This window comes from Pygocentrus nattereri, chromosome 1 (genome assembly GCF_015220715.1).
Source record: "Pygocentrus nattereri isolate fPygNat1 chromosome 1, fPygNat1.pri, whole genome shotgun sequence".
Lineage (NCBI taxonomy): Eukaryota > Metazoa > Chordata > Actinopteri > Characiformes > Serrasalmidae > Pygocentrus > Pygocentrus nattereri.
In genome coordinates, this window is record NC_051211.1 from 29987629 (window position 1) to 30011646 (window position 24018).

A 24018-nucleotide genomic window follows, 5' to 3' on the forward strand; every position below is an offset into this window, starting at 1 on the left:
TAGCTTGAATCTTTTCTCCATCTGCTATGAAGTTACTCTTTATTTGGCTTTTTTCTTTAACAACTGTAATGTTATGAAGCACGTTTCTGTCTTGTAGGTGTGAGGAGTGATCCTGCTGGACCAGCAGTGAGGACAGGGGATTTACTGCCTGGACAAGCATTTCTGAAAGGATATTTTGTTTAATGAAGATCAAGCCAGCTTTTCTGTCTTGCTGATGTGACCCCTTCAAAATTTTCATTAATAATAATAAAATTAATAATACTGAAAATAAAAGTAGTAATAATAATAATCTCTATTTATACAGCCCTTTCAGTTTAGTTACAACATTTCAAAGTAGTTACAAAAGTGCTTTTCATTTGGAAAAGTTTAAAACCTAAAGTATTTCTGTTTAGATGAAGAGTAAAGTTCATGAAAAAATAGACAGCACAGTTTCTAGAAAGCATATGGAATATAACATTATAGAGACCCAGTAAGTTAAGCATATACTAGCCTGAACAAATGTTATTCTCTCGAACCTCAACATCCACCAAAAGCCCAAGAAAAGATGTGACCCAAGAATCAGCCTCTTTTTTTATCCGTGTAGCACGCACGTATATCTAAATCTCTTGGAACGTATCTCTCTTGGATCCTGGATTTATTACCATTCTCACCAGGGATGGAGGTACAACCAGAAAGTGGAAAAGTTCAGAAGAAGTCCACAAGTCAAAAGCTGGAGGACCAAAAAAAGGTAACACGCTGGCTTTTTTTATTTAAAAAAAATGCTGTTTCTTCACTAATCTGCTCAGTGTTGTCCAGGGGTTAAATTGTAATTTGGAAGGTGGTGGAACTTTTGCAAAAAATTTGCTAATGTTAGCAAAAAAAATCCGCCAAATCCGTATTTCAAAACTTTCATAGAACAATGTCTCAGATATCAGGAAGCATCTTTGGAGATCACACAAAATGAATTATGCAGAGATTTTGAAAAAGTTGTGGAATTTCTCATTTTAGCCTTGTGCTGGATTAATTTTTACCTGGGAAGGCAATTTGAGTGAAAAAAGATCACTGTGACCACTACGCTGGATCTATGATCCAGCACAAATCTTCAATATTTGTAGTGCTAAGTAAAAATTCCATAGCTAATTATTGTCTATAAATTGTCAAATTCAAAGCACCTTCATTAACAGTAGTTCTGTTCGAATCGACCTCATGGAAATGCAATAACAAATCCTGATAACAGACACCGACGCTTTTGTTTTTTGGATACTGGAGATAACCACTGAATTGGAGCTTGACTTGGTTTGTCTATCTGCATATTCAAAACAGAGGTACTGGATGTACAACATTGTTGGTAGTAGGCTAATTAGAAGGAGAATGAAATGAAATGTTTCCATGCCACAAGTTCAATGAGCCCATTTTACTAGCCGAATGCGTTTTCCCTGGTATTAACTTGAAGTTGTTTCGTTGTTTGTTTGAACATTTTGACTTGCCTGAGATCAACTCACATACACATTGGCCAGTTGAATGGCCTACAAATTATATTACTGGACCTCCTCTGGTAGAACTAATCCAGCTGGAATAGGGCTTTATTAGCTAGTTAATTACAAAGCCATAAGTTGGTCTAAACCATGCATATACCAAGCCAACTTACTAGATAGCTCAGTTTAGACATAATCTTTTGCTCTCCATGAACACTGAAGACAGATAACTTTAACTGCTATCTCTTCCTCGGTTTATTTGTGCTGTTGCAAGTGAATGGCTGGACTTCTCCCTGCCTCTCTAGGCAGTAAAACACACAGTGTTGCCTAGTGTACTGATGTAACATATGTTCAAAGTTCAAGCTTTTGCTACTAATACCAGTTTGAGGAACAGAACAGCGTCATCATTATAGAGAAAATCCTTCCATATTTAGTGCTAATGATCACCCAGATCTACTTCTAAGTTGCCTAAATGCAGTTCCAGCCCATCGTTCTGGACCAGTTTAACCCCTGGTGTGAAGTGCTTTAAGCTTATATGTGATTAGTAGTATATGTGGGTGGAGTATTTTGTGCTTAGCTGTTGAGTTCAGATTCGGTTTGATGTGTTGGGCATCCTGTCAGCTATTTATAGTCCAAACTGTTAGGGGGTGCCATCCCCCGTTGTCCTGCTCTCTTTTATCTCATCATCTTTCCCAGGCCACTGTTCTGAGTGGCTCCCTCTGGAGGATAAACACACACACTCTCTCACAGACACACACATTTAAGCACAGCCTTTCATGTCAGACTCTGTGTGTGAATGGAGGAAGATGCTTTTGGAGGAGAATTAAGAATTCTTGCTGAAATTAGATTTGTGTGGGTTGTGTGGGTGTGGAGATGGATGCGGTTTGGTGTGCATTTTTGTATAAACTGCTCAGTGAATTTTAAGATGAAGTCACAAAATACACCTCTCTATGCAAATGTGCTCTTTCATAGCTAGTGTTGCGAGCACACTTGGTTAGTAATGCAGCATTTTAGGGCGGTCAGATGAGCTCAGAAATCAAATTTGAATTTACCCCTTGTTTGTAAAATCCATTATGTAAAGTAATACCCAAAATCATACATTGTTTTGCAAAGAAGATAAAGAAAAAGACACAAAACACAGCAGTTGTTGTAAGTTATTTGTTTACATTTCAGTTTCTTTTTTTTTTCCATCTGTTCTTTTTTGTGCTCCATCTAAAAGCATTGTATGTTTATGTGTATTTAAAGCCGTGTTCTTTGCACTTCTAACAAATTTTTGCTTGGTTTACCCCGAGCAAGCTGTTATCTTGTTTCTTCAGGTCATATTTTGAGGTCTGGTTTCTCCTGTTCCTCATTCTAGTAATCCTAGTGGATTCCCTGACTTTTGTCTCTCTCATCACACTTTGTTATTTCTCTTTCTTTTTTCCTCCCCCTCTCTTTCTCTTTCTCTTTCTCTGGGGTTGGAAGTTTGGAGGTGTGTGTTCTTTTACCCTGACCTGGTTCTGGCTAATGAGGCAGACATGATAAGTTCCTCTCAGGGGTGTTAGTGTAGGATATCATCCATCGTGTCCACTACAGCATTTGCATCTAATATGGAGAGGAATTGAAGTTTTATTATTTTTCCGGTTTTAGGCACATCTCCTACTGGGAGGTCCTATATTAGCGTATACTGGAAACAAATGGACAGAGTGGGGTCAGACAGAGATAAACGTGTGTGTGCCTATGTCTGTGTGTGTGTGTGTGTGTGTGTGTGTGTGTGTGTGTGTGTGTGTGTGTGTGTGTGTGTCTGTGTGTATGTGTGGTTGCAGTACACAACTGACCTGCCTCTTTAATCAAACTGATTTATCTGTGAAACTGAACACCTTAGTTCCATTCAGCAAATTGATTAATGGCATTGTTTATACTGTAATGTGGTGTTTTTGTTTTCTATAATATTGTATTTTTTTTCTAGTGTGGCCTTTTTAATCAGAGGTGGTTAATTCAGGTCCACAATGTAAAAAATGACTATGCAGCTGGAACAAAATCCTGGGATTTTATTTTCTGCACCAGAGCTATCCACTCTAGTAGTATTTCTTCCTATATTCTTCCTATATTTCTTCCTATATTCCTTCCTTTTTTAAATGTCTTTTTATCTGGAATGTGCTATTTCTTTTCTATAATGTGGTCTTTTCTACAACACACAACACATAAAATTGTGTATACTGGCATTTTTTTAATCTGTTATGCAGTGTAATTCCCATAATATGGTGTTTTTCCATGACATTTTGTTTTATGACATTGTCTTTCTACTGAGAATGTGTGATCGTATCAGTATGCTGTCAGAATACAGGGTACTGTACATTATAGTCACTCGAGGTACAAACATTATTAATGCACTCTCAGAGGTACAACAGTTGACCTAGGATTTAATTATTTACCTTAAAGTTTCACTACTTTCAGTTTCCCTGGAGAAATTTGCATATTTGTACCTTTTTATAGCTAAACATTTAAAATTAGAAAAATAAAATAAAAAGCCTGAACTGAGGACAAGCCATATGGACTCACTCTAACCATATGCATTAATAACTGTATTGAATTATAGTACAAAGATGTTTTCTAACTACATCGCCCCAATGACAGCATTTGTACCCTGAAAAAGGTAGACCTTTCTGAGAGATTAGCAGCAGATAATTATATTAAAATTATTTAGAATAAAATCAATGTTTAGATGTGGCCAATATATTTGAAGATATAGTTATTGTAGAATAACTCTGAAAAAGCAGAATGTTTAGGCAATGCTGTGATTTTGTGCTAAAATAGTTATATTTTATCTGTGTTTTTGCACTTGTGTCTCTACAGAAATAGATGCTGTATTTCTCTATAAAGCTAATCCAGGTAGATTTATTCTCAGTCTTTACATTTCATAAATGTATGCAGATATGTACATAAAAAATACTGGATATTGGCTTTGACCCACACTTACCACAATGCAGCCATATTTTTCATACAATATGGTGGGTTCTTTTTACAATATTCTTTTTCCCAGTCCTTGGCTCAGTGTTGCAGGTGAGTGGTGGTGCTGAGGCTGATTTCATGCCCCAATTTAAGGGAAGAGACTTATTTCCCTGAAAGTTCTGAACTTCTAAAACTTTTCCTCAATGGGGCTACAGAAATCCATAATCACATGTTACAGCTGAAAATGAGACTGACTTTCCATTAAGTACACCTCCTTCTCTCTACACTGATTATTTGTCTTATAGGTGCACTTTGTAGTTCTACAGTGACAGGCTTTAGTCCCTCTGTTTCTCTGCATACTTTGTTAGCGCCTTTTACCCTGTTCTTCTTTGATCAGGACCCACAGAGGAGGTGTTACTTGGATGGTGGATCTGAGTGTAGAAACAAGTAATACTTAGTGAAGTGACTGGTCAGTGTATAACAGTGGTATTACAGTATGTTGCCTTAGTGGCAGACAGTCATATTGTGATAATGCTGGAGCATATGTGGACATGGACTAAGCCTAGTGTTGGACTACAGTGCAAAGTCAATGGTGTTTCACCATTAAAAGTCCTATTTAGTCTAGGTTTGGGCTCTATTTGGACAAAAGGTGTTGCAACTTTCCTTGCAACATATTGAAACATTTTGGTAAATTATATAACTGGCTTGATTGTTTCGACCTCAAGAAAATTATTTACTTTTGTGGGATAATGTGATCCATTCGAAAGCCTTGAGCCAGCCAAACACCCACAGCTCATGTGAGGGTTGTAGGGATTTGAGGTTCATTTGCTTTTTTGTGCATATATTTATATATTTTGCTGAACCTTCTGCAATATTAGCCCTGCAAAGCCTAATATTGTGAGAATGATTAAGAAACAATATACAATATACACCTCAGTGTGGCTTGGATGGCCAGAATGACCATGTGGGTCATATGATTGTTATAGAGCATTAAAGAGTGCTTTTTAAATGAAACAATAGAAGCCATATAACCTGCTACACTTACTCCTGTAGTGTATTACAACCTGTCAGAATGACTGAGCGGATTAGATGAAGAGTATGGAGCATTACAGAGCACCTTTTCTATATAACAGTCATATTGCCTCCATGTAGTTCAACTCTGCAAGGACACTGCTCAAATACACATCAGTCAGAACACAAGAAATAATCTTTGCTCATGTTGTACTGAGCCCCAGCAGTATGAGTGGAGGACACACACTTAATTTCTCTGTTTTCATTAGCTTTTTCATCAGCTTTGATCATTTCTGCTGTACACCATTCAACACAACCACACACTTCTCTTTAATGGAGAGAGCACACAACTGAACAACAGCAAACACAGAGGGATTCAGAGAGCAATTGCATGCAAATAATATAAAGTGAGGCAGAATATAAAAAAATGCAGTCAATATTGTCCATATAAGGCGAAGACGACTTACTTGTTACTAAATAGAAATAGAATTACTAAATAGAAATAGAATTAGTCAAATCCAACAAATATTCAATACTGATTAAGTATATTTGGGGTATTTTTGATAAAACCATATTCTTTCATCATGTATTAGCAACTAAATGGGAATTTTTCAGCTTTTTTTAAAGTTTCTGATATAATTAAATGGTTAATACATAGTTTATAGTACTTTGCAGTGAAATACTAATCGCTGTAATGAACACAGAGACACAGATGAATACAGATGAAAGACGAAAGTGATTTAATAAAGTTAAAACATGAGTCGTCACAAAAGGGGCAAAACATACACGTAACCCAAGTCCAATAATATAGGCAAAGGTACACAAAGGGCGATGCAGAAGTCAGAAGTCAAACACGAATCACAAAGTCGAAAAATCATAGATACCATCAAACAAAGAATGCTCAGTAAGTCTCTAAGAACAACACTTCACAATGGACAAACTAAAAGCCCTAAAACTAAAAGGCTTAAGTATTCTGTGCTATGAGTCACCTGATGAGCAAGACAGGTGAACCCAGTCAGTAATCAGGAGACTGAGATCTCTGATAGGTGCGTTGTGTGGTCTCCTGTGAGCGCTCCGTCACATGATCTCCCAGAATACTGATTGAGTCTGCTTCCTCCATAGGAGGTCCTGACTGCGTGACAATCGCTGCTGTCGGAAGAAAACCTCGTATCTCCATTTTTGCTGTTTTTCAGTTTTTTAAAATAATTTGGAAGTACCAGTTGTCCTTTAAATTGTGTGTACATTTCAAGATGAATGGACCAAAATGATGCGGAAAAAATTCGGGTTCCATTGACTTACATTAAAGTAAAGTATGTTTTTTCCTTCTCCTGTAAAGTTACCATTTTGGAGATACAAGGTTTTCTTCCGACAGCAGCGAGATACACACACACACACACACACACACATCTTTTTATTTGGTGAATTTAACATGTTGGAGAAAAAAATCCCTAAAATGCGGCATGTTTTATTCAAACTTTGCACGATTTTCTTCCAAATATGTTAAACTCAGCAAGGAAATTGAAAGTGTGTATTAGATTTCACAGCAGTGTGCTCTTTCTAGAGGACATGTTAACTCATTTTCACTTGTTCCACATGAAATACATGATAATGATAATGGCCACTATGTGTAGGACCCATTATCAAGCCCACTTTCTGGCTTGCTAAAACGTGGAATTCTTGCCGATCCTCAGTGGAGCAGCATTTGCATTCAGCTGCTCAGGTTGCTGTAGTTTTAAGGGAACAGATCAGGACACAGTGCTGTAGGTCAGATCCCTCCTCAGCGCTGTACAGATTTAGACAGAGCCGAATTTGTCAGCAGTCACAAAAACATGTCGCATCAACGTGTGATGTGTTTTGCCCTTGCAAGCTCAGTGGGAAGGAGCTGACTCTTTGTTTGCTTGCTTGTGTGTGTGTGTGTGTGTGTGTGTGTGTGTTAGCTGTTAGTTCTCCCAGCTTTATTTGATATATTCGCCACAGTATTTTTCCAGTGGTGCAAGTGTGATTGTGTATGAGGAGCATACATGCTCAGCAAACCTTTACCTTACACAGGGCAGCACTGGACATTAAATGAAAGGCTCCTGAGGCAAAAATGTTATGTTGCTTTCATGTGCTAGCAGAACTATTGTAAATATTCCAGAGTTCCTGACTCAAAGTTGCATTAAACCCCCTTTTAAAGTCCACCTGAAATCAAACTGAAGCTTTTCATTGTTTAATTACTTGGTAATGTCCTTGGTCATATTAACCCCTTGAAATCCCAGGCCTTTTACATACTAATATTTATTATTCAGTAATTACAGGGAGTTCAGTGCAAACTGGTAGAGCTATACATATTATATAGCTATATATAGTTATATGAAATTTTGGGGGTTAAGCACAATCCATTGTGTCATATCATCCAAAAGACAAAAATCTGGTTTTCCACACCTTCAAAGTTTAATGTAGTAGCTGGTTGTTTTCTCTGCTTCTCATAATCCAAGTAATCCTAATTACAAACAGGGATGCCTCAGTACATAAAATCTTACTTCACATTTCACATGCCCAGTTTTGGTGTTGTAGTGCACATGTTCTTCTTTTTTGTGTATTTTCTTCTCTCAGTAATGGCTTCTTAACAGTTAAACATCCTTTTAGACTTAGAACTTGTGTTGTCTTCTCACAGTGGAAAGATGGAAACACGTGTGGATTTTTTCAGGTCTGAAGTATGGTTTATCTGATGAGGTTAGTTTCTCCCTTACAGAAAAGTCACATATTTCACATGTGAAGTGTGCAGAAACATATTACACATAAACATAAACACACATTGCATGTCATCACATATGTTTTCATATTTGTACACCATTTCACATGTGATCATATAATTTTTCACTCATGACACACAGTTCGTTCATGTTTGTTCACATGTGAAATTCATATGACTCTTTTTTATGAGCTACTAGGTCTTGTACAGCAGTTAGGACCAGTTACATTACAGTGTATAAGGGGCAAAGAAAATTATACTACTCAGTAATGTTATAGCATGTTATTGCTGCTCTCATCCTGTCTGATGCTAGTTTAGCTGGTCACCTAGTGTGATGAACCATGCTGGTTGACCTGTATAGCAGTGTTAAAAACACAACATATGCTGGTTTTGCTGGTGACCAAAAGGTCAAATGGACATAAGACATTTGTTTAAATCTGCCTCTGATTGCATTCTGCACATTTTTACAACGGGGGAATTTTTTTAGGAAGATACCAAAAAAGTTTAAATTAGTGGTCAGAGTAAGTTTTCCAAACTTGCAGATCAACCTTTCTGCTATTCTCAATGTTTCCAACCACAAATATCTTGAACGTAAAGACTGTCTAATAAGAACTTAGTCATAAACATTTAACCACTCATATATGGACCAGTGGCTATATTTGTTTCCGTGGTTACGCTTTGCCATTTCCATTGTCACACTATTCCAGTTTCCATGGTTACAAAACATTTATTTCCACGGTCACATTACATCCATTTCCATTGTTGCATTATTCCAATTTACATTGTTAAGCGTCACCATTTTCATGGTTATATTATGATATTTCTATGGTATTGGAACATGTCTGTCTCCATGGTTACTGGACGTAAAATAGATAAGGCTGACTGAGTAGCTAAACATATTCCTGTCTACAATGCACTTAATATAATACTTCACATTTACGACTTCACACATGGGTATAAGAAACATCCAATCGGCAAGTAAAGAGCTGTGCATAATGAAGAGAAATATTTCTGTAATAGCTTGCTAGAGGTGTTGTAGGTTAAGTAAATGTGTTGTAATCAGTGGAAACCCATATAGCTATGGGGTGAAAAGACACATGCTAATCCATGCAGTATCAGTGTTCGAGTGCAGAGCACATGGTGCCATGCTAATATGTGACATATGTCTCATGAATAATTTAGCTGGAACATTCTGCTGTGGATGTGTGCAGATTATACGTGTTTCTCCATCTGCATTCCAACAGCATTTACGCAGAGATTTTCATGGCCCATTAGCTCTGTAGAACAAAAGCTGCTGTGAATCGAGACACCATGGAGACAACTATCACCTTCCTTTTCAAGCTCCTACTATGATTTATGTTTAGCAGCACATTAGCTTCAGTGCTAATTGCATGAAATTCCACCCTGTTTCTCGACTGTCACACTATTCACTTGGTTGTAATCAGGATATATTTTTGCAAGTTAAACGAAAATATGTAGGGAGTCCAAATGATTCAGACAGTCACAATACAGGGGTAGATGGCTCATAACATTGACAAGAAATTAAAACTAACCAATTACACTTCTTCAAGTTCATGCACTACAAGTTGCAGGTCAAATGAGCCAATTAAAGGAGACTGTCATTGTCAAAGTGGCCTGATGTGGAATGGTTCATAGTAGAGAAACTTAGTGACTCAAAAGACATCTTTACAGTGGTGGTGATAGGACCCAGGGATCCCAGTGTCTACAACCCACATATAGTTATTTTACTGTCCAAAACCACCAGTCAGCCTGCTTATGTCTTCTGACTTTTAATATGTAATGTTAATGACTGTTTATGTCATAACCATTTAATTTTGATTTTGGACTGGAAAATTGATGGTACCCTTAAATGTAAGACTAAATTGTGTAATATTAAATAGCACTCATGCTTCAGTGTTGGCAGCTTTTGCCCTTGAATACTGGTTTATTAGTAACAAACATATTTTGCTGGTCATTGTGGAACCATAATCAAAGAACAGTACAGTCTTGGTGTAACGCGGAGCGATGAGGCGGACACATGCTGGGCAAATCCAAGGTCATGGTCAAAACAGTCCAGGGTCATAGAGCCAACACGGAGATAAGGTGAGACGGACATGATGAAATAAAACACTGAATTCCAAACATCACAACAATACATACAATACAATCAGCACATCAAACATGGGGCTAATATATCAGAGGGATGACGAGGGACAGGTGGGAAACAGGTGGAAACAATCAGGGGCGGAGTAGCGAAACAAGGGGGCAGGACATCAAAGAATCAAAACAAAGGGGCTCGTGGATGACCAGAAAGTAAACAGAAAATCACATGGAGTGGGAGGAGCCAATCGTGACACTGGCTTTGGCAAGCTATGCCTCTAAAAAGCTCCAGTGCAGTTATCATTCTAGCCTTTTGCGAGAAAATTCTTGAACAAGCACAGTCTGAAACAGCAGAGCTCTTTTCTTTGGTCACTTTGTCCTGGTGAGCCTGCATCAGGGTCTGATTGACCCTGAGACAGCTCTAGTTAAGGTAACTAATGATCTTCTTGCCTCTGATCAAGGCTATTTATCCTTGTTAGTGCTACTTGACCTCAGCGCAGCTTTCGATGCTATACACCACAATATTCTCCTAGAAAGGTTAGAAAACATGCTGATCAAGGGTACGTATCCCTGTTAGTGCTGCTTGACCTCAGCGCAGCTTTTGATACAGTAGGCTACAATATTCTCCTAGAAAGGTTAGAAAACATGGTTGGAATCACAGGGACAGCCCTATCATGGTTCCAATCTTACGTTATCATTTCATTAGTGTAAACAGTTTATTTTCCAATTATTCCAAAGTAAGATTTGGATTTCCGCAAGGCTCTATTTTAGGACCATTATTATTTACACTATACATGTTACCGTTAGGCACAGTTATAAGTAACCATGGCATTAACTTTCATTGTTACACAGACGATACGCAACTGTACATATCAGCCAAGCCCGATGACAAATACAGATTAAAGAAAATAGAGGACTATGTAAAAGACTTGAAAGGTTACAGAACTTCCTCCTACTAACAGTAACAAAACCAAGGGTATCCTTCTGGGTCCAAAATTGGTAAGAAATAAATTACTAGATTTCATTTTAAATCTCGCTGACTTTCCAGTTACACCTGGCTCAGCAGCAAAAAATCTTGGCGTCATAATTGATTCAGATTTATCATTCGATCAACACATAGGCAGCATCACTAGGACAGCTTTTTTACATCTTCGCAACATTGCCAAGATAACAAATGCCCTGTCCCTGCGTGACGCAGAAACATTAATACATGCCTCGCTCCTGAGTACCTACAAGACCTTATTTCCTAATACAAGCCATCACCACTACTTAGATCCCAGAGTGCTGGCTTATTAATAGTTCCTAGAATTCATAAGGCTGCAGCTGGGGGAAGAGCCTTTTCTTATAAAGCCCCCAAACTCTGGAATGATCTTCCAGAAGATGTTTGGGACTCAGACATAATCTCAGTCTTTAAAACTAGGCTGAAAACTCACTTGTTCAGTTTAGCTTTTGGTAGGTAATGTCCCTCCTTAGATAAAGGCAGCAGATCCAGGGGTCCATGGACACAGGGAGTTATAGTAAACTGAGACGCTGGTGCTGTCATCCCGCCGCTTGCACATGGTCACTCAGGTTTGTGGACAGTGAAGTGGAGGGATGCCAAACTGTTTCAGAGTGCTGCCGTGTCTGTGTCCCCTGCTGGTTCTCTCCTTTTAGTTAAGCTGTCATAGTCAGATCTGCCGGAGTCATTAGCCACACTCTGGAAATGTTCACATTCCCTGTTTAACGTACAAACAGACCGAATAAAGCTAATTCCATCTCTCTGCCTTTTTTCCGAATATACGACTGCCCACATGTCCGGCCAGACACTGAAGGATGACTGACTGTTGAGCCCTCCTGCTACCTGCTTCAGACCAGCTGCCCATGCCCCAGCTACCACCACCTGCCTTGGACTAGCTGCCCGGAAAAGTACATTGATGTTTTCATAAACTCCTAGCTATTACTACTTCTAATACTACTGCTATTACTATTAGTAGCATAATAATTTGTAGGTAGTTATACCAGAGGAGGATGGGTCCCCCCTTGTGAGCCTTGGTTCCTCCCAAGATTTCTTCCTCAGCTCTGAGGGAGTTTTTCCTTGCCACTGTCACCCCTGACTTGCTCACATGGGAGTTTTTACATTCTTGTTAAAACTTTGTCTTTTCTGGAATTCTGTGAAGCTGCTTTGTGACAACATCTGTTGTAAAAAGTGCTATACAAATAAATTTGATTTGATCTGCAGTGTTCATTACAGCTGTTAATTGATCAGGCTTTTGATGTGTGGCTTTATCGATATCTAGGCTGCTTGAGCTGTTTTTAATCATGACAGAGAATGATATTGGGCAGGTTTGTGTGTGTCTTATGATTGTCTCCTACTCCTGCAACTCATTAGATTAAGATTAGATTAAGTGACCTTATTAGTCCCACAACAGGGGAAATTTCACATCCACATTTAACCCATCCGTGAAGTGAAAGACCACATACACACTAGTGAGCACACTTGCCCAGAGAGGTGGGCAGCCCTATCTGCAGCACCTGGGAAGCAGTTGGGGGTTAGATTAAGATTAAGTAACCCTTATTAGTCCCACACTGGGGAAATTTCATCTCCGCATTTAACCCATCCATGAAGTGAAACACCACATACACTCTAGTGAACACACACACACACACACACACACACACACACACACACACACACACACACACACACACACACACACACACACACACACACACTAGGGGGCAGTGAGCACACTTGCCCGGAGTGGTGGGCAGCCCAATCCACAGTGCCCAGATAGCAGTTAGGGGTTAGGTGTCTTCCTCAAGGACACCTCAGTCATGTGCTGTTGGCTCTGGGGATCGAACCGGCGACCTTCTGGTCACAAGGCTGGTTCCCTAACCTTCAGCCCAGACTGCCCTGTTAGTGGCTGAATACAGTTTTATTTTAATCTTTACATATTCTGCCATTGTACTCTTTTTTGAGTAGATGAGGGGTATGGTCAGTTCTAGAACACTGAACACCTGCAAAGATCATGAATAGACAGATGTACACCAATTATATACATATGTACACACATGCAGTTATATAGCTTTCATGGTTTTCACATTTTTTCACGTTTTCACATTTTTTCATCCACTAGTTTTGAGTTGGTTCCTAACATATAGTGTTTATCTAGTAAAAGAATATAATAATAGCTCAGTTCAGTAAAAACTGTGAATGTTGCAAACTGTCATCCTTTATTTGGTGCAATTAATCTAGAAATAAAGAACATATATATATATATATATATATATATATAGTGTCACACTACTTTACCACTTGTTCTTGATGTCTCTTTGTACAAGAGCTGAGACTTGAGTATTTTTTTCCTGAGACCTGAGATGTCTGAAACCTGATGCTGTGACCTGAGAATGTCCTGAAATATAAACCATACCACAGAAAGCTTTTTGTAGACATGACATCTGCTTGTCACAGTGGCACACATTGACCAACCAAGCATGTTCAAACAGCTCAGCTCAACAGCTGCATTTCTAGACCAATCTCTCTATGTCACCTATAATGAATGTGGTATTAATGTAGGATATCCCTTCACCCAACATAGGTTGGTGTATGAGACATCTCATGTCTTGCTATTGTTAGCATACTGAGTGCTCTTACAGCAGGCCCCCTGTGTTGTAATTGACTTAGAAATTTTCCAGTCATAAAATTAATTGATTTTTTCTCTGTAACTGTTATCAGCTTAACTGAGACGGTGTTGCCTATGTGTGAATTGTGACTGTCTTGAGCTTCTAGCATGCAATAAGGAGTAAAATGGGAGGGGTGAGAACTCCCTGCTGGAAAATTAGTGTACCCCTCTCTGTAAAGACAGCACAACAGCCCTACTAAACTGCCTGTAAACAACAGCAAGAAGTGTATAGTTAAGCAGTAGAACAAAAGAGGGAGTGTGCTATCCCAAATAATTTCACAGCTGTAATTTGGTTGCAGGCATGAGCCAAAAGCGAGTACACATTATCACAGCTATGATGTTATTCATAATTAATACAGAACCTTGAATATTCGATTATTTTTCTGCAAAATGAAGGAAAAAAATAAACTGAACATGGTAGCAAATTTGGAAGAAGGAGTCCTACCGGGCATGGTTGGCCTGTGGGACACCAGAGGCAGCTGGCAGGTATTGACAGGCCAAACGATCTGCGGCTTTAGTCGTCGCCAAGGCAAAAACCCGTGTATGGGAGGAGTTTGGTGAGGCCTTGGAAAGTGACTTTAAGTCGGCTCCGAAAAGATTCTGGCAAACCGTCAGGCAACTCAGAAGGGAAAAGCAGTGTGCCACTAGCACTGTATATAGTGGAGATGGTGTGCTGCTGACTTCGACTGAAGACGTCATTGGGCAGTGGAAGGAATACTTTGAGGACCTTCTCAATCCCACCGACACGTTCTCCAGTGAGGAGGCAGAGTCTGGGGACATGGGAATAGGCTTGTCCATTACTAAGGCCAAAGTCGCTGTGGTAGTTAAGAAGCTCCTTGGTGGCAAGGCTCCAGGGGTGGATGAGATCCGCCCGAGTTCCTCAAGGTTCTGGATGTTGTGGGGCTGTCTTGGCTGACACGCCTTTTCAACATTGCGTGGACAATCGGGGCGGTGATACTGGATTGGCAGAGTGGGGTGATGGTGCCTCTTTTTAAAAAAGGGGACCGGAGGGTGTGTTCCAACTACAGGGGAATCACACTCCTCAGCCTCCCTGGTAAGGTCTATGCAGGGGTACTGGAGAAGAGAGTGCGGCTTATAGTTGAACTTCGGATTCAGGAGGAGCAGTGCGGGTTCCGCCCTGGTTGTGGAACACTGGACCAACTCTTCACCCTCTCCAGGATTCTGGAGGGTTCATGGGAGTTTGCCCAACCAGTCCACATGTGCTTTGTGGATCTGGAGAAGGCATTCAACTGTGTTCCCCGGGGTATTCTGTGGGTGGTGCTTCGTGAGTACGGGGTACATGGCTCTTTGCTGCGAGCCATTCAGGCCCTGTACAAACAAAGCAGGAGTTTGGTTCGCATGGCCGGCAGTAAGTCAGACTCGTTCCCAGTGAGAGTTGGACTCCGTCAGGGCTGCCCTTTGTCACCGATTCTATTCATAATTTTTCTAGGCGCAGTCAGGGGATGGAGGGTGTCCGGTTTGGTGACCTCGGGGTCACATCGCTGCTGTTTGCAGATGATGTGGTCCTATTGGGGACATCAGGCTGTGAACTTCAGCTTTCGCTGGATCGGTTTGCAGCCGAGTGTGAAGCGGCCGGGATGAGAATCAGTACCTCCAAATCCGAGACCATGGTTCTCAGGCGGAAAAGGGTGGAGAGCCCTCTCTGGGTCGGGGATAGGCTCTTGCCTCAAGTGGAGGAGTTCAAGTATCTCGGGCTCTTGTTCACGACTGATGGTACAAGGGAGTGGGAGTGCTGGATCAGCAGTGATGCGGGCTCTTTACCGGTCTGTTGTGGTAAAGAAAGAGCTGAGCCATAAGGCAAGGCTCTCGATTTACCGGTCGATCTACGTTCCCACCCTCACCTATGGTCATGAGCTTTGGGTAATGACCGAAAGAATAAGATCGCGAATACAAGCGGCTGAAATGAGTTTCCTCCGCAGGGTGTCTGAACTCTCCCTTAGAGATAGGGTGAGAAGTTCGGTCATCCGGGAGGGACTCGGAGTAGAGCTGCTGCTTCTTCACATCGAGAGGAGTCAGCTGAGGTGGTTCGGGCATCTGGTTAGGATGCCTCCTGGATGCCTCCCTCGGGAGGTGTCACAGGCAAGTCCACCTGGGAGGAGACCCCGGGGAATACCCAGGACAGGCTGGCGTGACTATATCGCACAGTTGGCCTGGGAGCGCCTCGGAATCCCCCTTGGAGAGCTAGTGGAAGTGGCTGGGGAAAGGGAGGTCTGGGCCTCATTGCTTAGGATGCTGCCCCCGCGACCCGAACCCTGGAGAAGCGGAAGATAATGCATGGATGGATGGATGGATGGGTAGCAAATTTGCTTTAATATCAGCAGTTCTTTCTGCTGAAAAGTAGTACCCTCAACTTTTTCAATCTTATCCAGATCAATATGTGTGTAATTTCCTTACAGTCAGTCTGCAAATCATTTCACAGCCCATCTTGTTTGCCAAATTGTGTTAGTTTCTGGCTAATTACAGTTAGTTTAGTTGTTGCATCAGAACTGTTGGCTGAAAGGCTTTGCTTACGAAAGTTTGAAATTTGATATAGATCTGCTTTCATACTCAGAAACTTTGTATTCGCTATTCACAAGGAATTTCTCTTTGTGTGGGTGTCAGCAAAGTGTCACTAAATAATCGTATGAAGCATGTAATATAAATATACAAGTAACATAAAAGATGTGCATTGTGTTTGCGTATTTATTTCTGGAGGGGAACATCTTGCCACTTTTGCTACGTGCAGTCTGATTCAGTCTGATTCAGGATTTATGTTCATCACTTAGAATGAAAATGAGAGCAACTCTGTCCAGTTTGTTTACACCTGTCTCCTGTAAAATAGCATTTACCATGGCAGAGATGGATTGAGTGCTGTAGAGTTTTTCAGCAGCCTGTTAAAGCTTCAGTCCCAGCAGAGCGGCTCGCTGCGGCTTGCGCTACATAATGAACAGGGAGCACAATGGCTGATCGCACATGGTTACATGTTTCTCAATGAAATGTACAGGAGCTACTGTGTCCCCATGAAGCTTATTAAAACCATCTGTTAAAACACTGTTCTTATCACAGTGCTGTTAGCGCTAATAGTGCACGCTCCTTTAGGGGATGTATTCATTATATAGAGAAGCGACGGGAGTGGATAATCTGCTTAATTGTCCTCATTTGTCTGTCTGGTGGTGTTGAGTTTCTTACAGACACACAGGCCAGGTGTACTTATGAGAGCAGACACAATGCAATGCAACCATAGCATGCACCCACAATGCATCTGAAATTAAGGATCAGTTTACTAAGGAGATGTATTGATGACCCTTTTTCAAACTTGAATGCACGTCTTTTCATTGCTGTCCATGGAGCTGAGCGCTCATGAAATACTGTAGCACCATACATCACCCACTGCTGACCATCACCATTCAGGAGTCTCTCATCCAACATGGAGGAAAAATTACGCTACTCTTCAAAAGTTTGGAGTGTCTGTTTAAAACTGTGGAATGTTACTCTTCAAAAGTTTGGAGTGTCTGTTTAAAACTGTGGAATGTCTGTTCAGCAGTTTGGAATACCGGCTGAAGATTTTGTAATTGCTTTTCAAAAATTTACAGTCGCTGTTCAGGTTTTTAGGAATCACTGTTCAAAAATATGGAATCACAGTTTAAATTTCGAGTGGAATTTTTATGTTTTTTTCTTCATTTTTGTTTATGGAGCTGAGAGCCCATAAATTGGGCAATACATCATCCACTGCTGACAAATATTCAGGATACTTTCTCTCTGGTCTCTCATCCAACATGGAGGAAAAGCTATGTTACTCTTCAAAGGCCTGTCACTGTTCAAACGTTTGGAATTGCTGTTTAAAAGTTTGGAGTTTGAGTTCAGAATTTTGCAATCACTGGTCAAAAATGTGTAATCAATGTTAAGTAGTTTGTAAATGCTGTTCAAGATTTTGGAATTGCAGTTCAAAACTGGAATCGCTGTTCAAATGTTTAAAATCACTGTTTCAATTCTGGAATCGCTGTGCATTATTTTGTGATCATTGTTTCAAAGTTTGAAATCACTGTTTAAAAATCTGGAATCACTGTTCAAAAGGTTGGAATCACTTGAAAAGTCTGGAATCACTGTTGAATATTTTTGATCACTGTTCAAAAGAGTGGAATCATTGTTTCAAAGTCTGGACTCACTTGTTCAGAGTTTGGAATCACTGTTCAAGGTTTTTTGAATCACTGTTTGAAATTTTGGAATCATTGTTTAAAAAATTTTAAAAAGTCTGGTACCACAGTTGAATATTTTGTAATCACTGTTCAAAAGTTGTATAACATTGCGAATGAAGTTTATATTAATATACATTAATAACCAGAACAAGGCATCTCAGTGTCAGTCTTTTGCCTTGTCTCAAATGGTTAAGTCATGTTTACTTACATGTCAGTCACTGCCGTGCTGTGTCTGTTATGATTGTTTACAAGCTCGTCTCAGAGGAAGCATTGTGTCATGTGATCAGAATGTGAAAGTGTAGTGGGAGTTTGTGAAAGCAGAGCTGATTTGTGACTCTAGAAGACATCTTGGGAGAAACTGCAACTTGTTTTACTAAATTTCAGTGACAAAAGTACCCACAATAATGTTATTAAATGTGTTTCATATTGAGTCATATGAAATTACCCAATACTGGCACATGTCGAGTTGTTAGTGAGGCAGGAGTTCTTGGTTTTTCTATTTACTTAAGAAATAATCAAATAATATTTAAAGGCCTGTTTCAGTGTTTATTATACATCACTAGTAGCCACTTGTTTCATTGCTGTCAGCACATTTAGATTCTGCTGGTCTGAAATTATTATCACATTAAGGCTGTTGCACAAAAGAGTAAGATTATGTTTGATCATTTGTACAGAAAGTGTTTTTCCTTGCTGAGTTGCACAGCTTACTGCTTTTTAATATTCACCTTCATGGCTCAATGTCTGTGTTGATAAAGGACTGTATTATAGTAGTGTGATAGTGATCAAGGCCCGGCTGATGCTATGGTCATGTTTGTGTGCTAATGGCAGTATCGCCACACTTAGAATAGTAGGACCGTGTGTCGTTTTGATCCTCTTATCTTCTCACCATGAGCTCTCCTGGCTTTCTTTAAGCAGCTGTTAGATAGATGAACCCACATGACCTCAGATTGGCAGCTGCCTCTGGCCAAATCGCTGTTCTCTTAAACTACATTGCTAGCATGCTAACACTACAGCACGTCTGTCACACTAGTTCTCCTGGCCTGCCTGTGCCAGCTTTGTTACGATTCTCTGTGACTCTAAGCTTTTGAGACAATGCAAAAAATGATGTGATGTGCAGCTAGCTATACGCCACTGGTGGTGGCAGAACTTCCCATCACAATTCCATTAAATATCATGTAATATCTGGTTTAACCACCATCTACCATCATAATATAAGCCCAGCATTAGAATGTTGTTGACCCTTGGTCTTTAAGGGTTCTATAGTACTTTAATAAAGGCAATTCTTGGCTGTTCGTTGTGGGGAACTTGCTTTAAATTGTTTTATATGTGTATATATATATATATATATATATATATATATATATATAGAGTGAAAGACAGCAACTCAGCCAAGAAGTGCTAGGACAAATAGAATGACAGCGGATGCTGAAGCGCTTAGTGTGCAGAGGTTGCCAACTTTCTGCAGAGTCAATCACTACAGACCTCTAAACTTCATATGGCCTTCAGATTAGCTCAAGAGCAGCATAGAGAGCTTCATGTAATGGGTTTCCATGGCCAAGCAGCTGCATCCAAGTCTTACATCACCAAGCGCAATGCAAATTGTCGAGTGCAGTGGTGTAAAGCGCCACCACTGAACTTTAGAGCAGTGGAGATGTGTTCTCTAGAATGATGACTCACACTTCTCTGCATGGAAATCTGATGGATGGTCAAGGGTTTGGCAGCTGCTAGGAGAACGGCACTTGTCTGACTGCATTATACCAAGTGTAAAGTTTGGTGGAGGGGGGATTATGGTGTGGTGTTGTTTTCAGGAGTTGGGCTCAGCCCCTTAGTTCCAGTAAAAGGAACTCTTAATGCTTTAGCAGACCAAGAGATTTTGGACAATTTTGTGCTCCTAACTTTGTGGGAACAGTTTGGGGATGGCTCCTTCTTGTTCCAACATGATCAGTGTCTGACTTCACAAACGTGCTTCTGGAAGAATGGTCAACAATTCCTATGAACACACTCCAAAACCTTGTGGAAATCCTTCCCAGAAGAGTTTTTTTCGGGGGTGTAACATGTAATTCTGCCACACTTTTTTTCTATACTTTTCTGGCTGCACAGAGAAACACATGTAATGACATCATCAACTAATCAACTATGAAATTAATTTGTTAACTAATGTGGTCATAAATTTTAGTCAAATAATCATTGCATCCTTATATATATATAAAAGTGCGTGTACTTTAGACCAGTATTGTAGGTTTATTGTGATATCATGATATTAGATCAGTAAACAGTAAACTATTTCACTCTGCCTCGATCTGCTGAGTAAGAGACTCAGTCTCAATTATCTCCTTCAGAATCATTACAGGGATGGGCATTTTTAAAACTTCAGTAATTGAATTAAAATTCTATTGAAAACAAGTATAATGTGTACATTATGCAGGTTTCTTCAAAAATTGCTCTGTGAAGTCGGTACTTGTTAAAGAGCTGGGCATTTGTTTAAGGTAAGACTGCCTTCTGTATGTTTATTGAGGCTACTTAAATAGATGTGCTGTGTATTAATGAATGCACTCTTTTGCACAAGATGTATATGTTGCATTGGGGAGGGGTGAGGGACATGGTGGGCTACATTGGTTTGTGAGTGGCAGGAGTGGGGCCATCTCTTGGTTCATGCCCAGGGGCCCATGTTTTTATCGTCCCTGACCAAAGGTGTCCTAATTTCTATATTAGGCATCCATTTCAATTGCAAAGGGTGTTATTGTTTTTAGAGAACTGTAACAGGTAGCATAGCGAAGTCATTTGTATTAACAAGCAAGATGAAGATGTTACATTTTTTCTTATTGCAAAAGTATGGCATTTTTTTTCAGCAATGTAAACAGACACTACTCACACATTCATCACAATTCCTTCCTGTTACCTGCATGTGTTAATGTTGATGAAACCTTTCCAAATAAAATATTACAGTACTGGAAGCGAATGTTGAGGAGACAAACTTGAATATGTCATGTTTGTTAGAGTAAAATTCATGGCAATGCTGTTATAATTTAAAAATTCCTAAGATTTGCATACAGTGGGTTGCAAAAGTATTCAGCCCCCTTGAACTTTTCAACCTTTTGCCACATTTCAGGCTTCAAACATAAAGATATGAAATTGTAATTTTTTGTGAAGAATCAACAACAAGTGGGACACAATTGTGAAGTGGAACGAAATTTATTGGATATTTTAAACTTTTTTTAGAAATAAAAAACTGAAAAGTGGGGCGTGCAATATTATTCGGCCCCTTTACTTTCAGTGCAGCAAACTCACTCCAGAAGTTCAGTGAGGATCTCTGAATGATCCAATGTTGACCTAAATGACTGATGATGATAAATAGAATCCACCTGTGTGTAATCAAGTCTCCGTATAAATGCACCTGCTCTGTGATAGTCTCAGAGTTCTGTTTAAAGCGCAGAGAGCATCATGAAGACCAAGGAACACACCAGGCAGGTCCGAGATACTGTTGTGGAGAGGTTTAAAGCCGGATTTGGATAGAAAAAGATTTCCCAAGCTTTAAACATCTCAAGGAGCACTGTGCAAGCGATCATATTGAAATGGAAGGAGCATCAGACCACTGCAAATCTACCAAGACCCGGCCGTCCCTCTAAACTTTCAGCTCAAACAAGGAGAAGACTGATCATAGATGCAGCCAAGAGGCCCATGATCACTCTGGATGAACTGCAGAGATCTACAGCTGAGGTGGGAGACTTTGTCCATAGGACAACGATCAGTGGTACACTGCACAAATCTGGGCTTTATGGAAGAGTGGCAAGAAAAAGCCATTTCTCAAAGATATCCATAAAAAGTCTCATTTAATGTTTGCCACAAGCCACCTGGGAGACACACCAAACATGTGGAAGAAGGTGCTCTGGTCAGATGAAACCAAAATCGAACTTATGTTTGGCGTAAAAGCAATACAGCTCATCACCCTGAACACACCATCCCCACTGTCAAACATGGTGGTGGCAGCATCATGGTTTGGGCCTGCTTTTCTTCAGCAGGGACAGGGAAGATGGTTAATATTGATGGGAAGATGGATGGAGCCAAATACAGGACCATTCTGGAAGAAAACCTGTTGGAGTCTGCAAAAGACCTGAGACTGGGACGGAGATTTATCTTCCAACAAGACAATGATCCAAAACATAAAGCAACATCTACAATGGAATGGTTCACAAATAAACGTATCCAGGTGTTAGAATGGCCAAGTCAAAGTCCAGACCTGAATCCAATCGAGAATCTGTGGAAAGAGCTGAAAACTGCTGTTCACAAACGCTCTCCATCCAACTTCACTGAGCTCGAGCTGTTTTGCAAGGAAGAATGGGCAAAAATTTCAGTCTCTCGATGTGCAAGACTGACAGAGACGTACCCCAAGCCACTTGCAGCTGTAATCACAGCAAAAGGTGGCGCTACAAAGTATTAAAGCAAGGGGGCTGAATAATATTGCACGCCCCACTTTTCAGTTTTTTATTTCTAAAAAAAGTTTAAAATATCCAACAAATTTCGTTCCACTTCACGATTGTGTCCCACTTGTTGTTGACTCTTCACAAAAAATGTCAATTTCATATCTTTATGTTTGAAGCCTGAAATGTGGCAAAAGGTTGAAAAGTTCAAGGGGGCTGAATACTTTTGCAACCCACTGTATATAATATGAATTTGTGAGAATTTTATATTGTTAGATCTTAACTTGGAACTAAAGATAAGAAATTTTGTTATGCAGCCCCTTATTTCATACAGCCCTTTATTTTATAATGTATTTTATATTCCCTTGAATATTTTACATGTAAATAATCACATATGATTTGTAGACACCTCACATAATTTTGTAAAATATGTAAAAACCTGTGATCTTATGTAAAAACATTTTTTATATGTGGACAAAAATGTGACTGCATGTAAAATTCATGTGGTTACGTTTGACATGTCACGCTCTGAAATGGCATGTGAGCACACTTTTTTTTTTAATTTGTTTAAAAATTTGTTTTTAAAAATTTTGTTCTGCATCACATTTGAAAAGCTTTTGATCATGTGTTCTTTTCACATGAGCACACATACAGGACAGAAAATAAATTTGTGATCATGTACCATCTCAGGGCTTCACATGTCACATGTGATCATCCATCCATCCATCCATCCATTTTCTAAGCCGCTTCTCCGTCAGGGTCGCGGGGGGGAGCTGGAGCCTATCCCAGCAGTCTTCGGGCGGAAGGCAGGATACACCCTGGACAGGTCGCCAGTCCATCGCAGGGCAGACACACAGACACAGACAGTCACACCTAGGGACAATTTAGCACACCCAATTGGCCTGACTGCATGTCTTTGGACTGTGGGAGGAAACCGGAGAACCCGGAGGAAACCCACGCAGACACGGGGAGAACATGCAAACTCCACACAGAGAGGACCCTGGCCGCCCGGCCGGGGAATCGAACCCAGGCCCTCCTTGCTGTGAGGCGACAGCGCTACCCACCACGCCACCGTGCCGCCCCACATGTGATCATGTATAAAAATATTAATTTTGCATGTTAATAATCTTGTGACTTTTAGACTCATATTCAAGACACCTCAGTTCAATCATTTTTAACATGAAAAAAATATTTGAGAAACCTGTTGTCATGTAAAAATGTGACAACACATGAAAAAAGTGTGATCACTTGTGAAAATACAATTTTAAAACTGTGAGTAAAAAACATGATAACGTGAATGTCACGATTGGCCCCTCTCAGTCCTCCATGTGCTCGTTTACCCTTTGGTCTTTTTCACGTGCTTCCTTGTTTTGTTTCTTCCCTGTTCTGCCCCCTTGTTTATAGACTCCACCCTTGATTGTTCTCACCTGTGTCTTGTTACCTGTTCCTGTATTTAAGCCCTGTGTTTTCCCCTGTGAGGGTGCTGGTTTTTATGTTGTATGGTGGTGTTTC

General features: G+C 40.1%; 1 protein-coding gene across 1 annotated transcript in view; it reads left to right on the forward strand.

The window, feature by feature from the left end:
• The first annotated feature begins 310 nt into the window (after positions 1-310).
• nav3 (neuron navigator 3) overlaps positions 311-24018 on the forward strand; it is a 366751-nt gene continuing 343043 nt past the window's right edge. The window contains exon 1 of the mRNA XM_037540025.1: positions 311-727. Within this exon, the coding sequence (XP_037395922.1) occupies positions 656-727 (72 nt within the window). The 5' untranslated portion in view covers positions 311-655. The remainder of the gene's footprint in view (positions 728-24018) is intronic.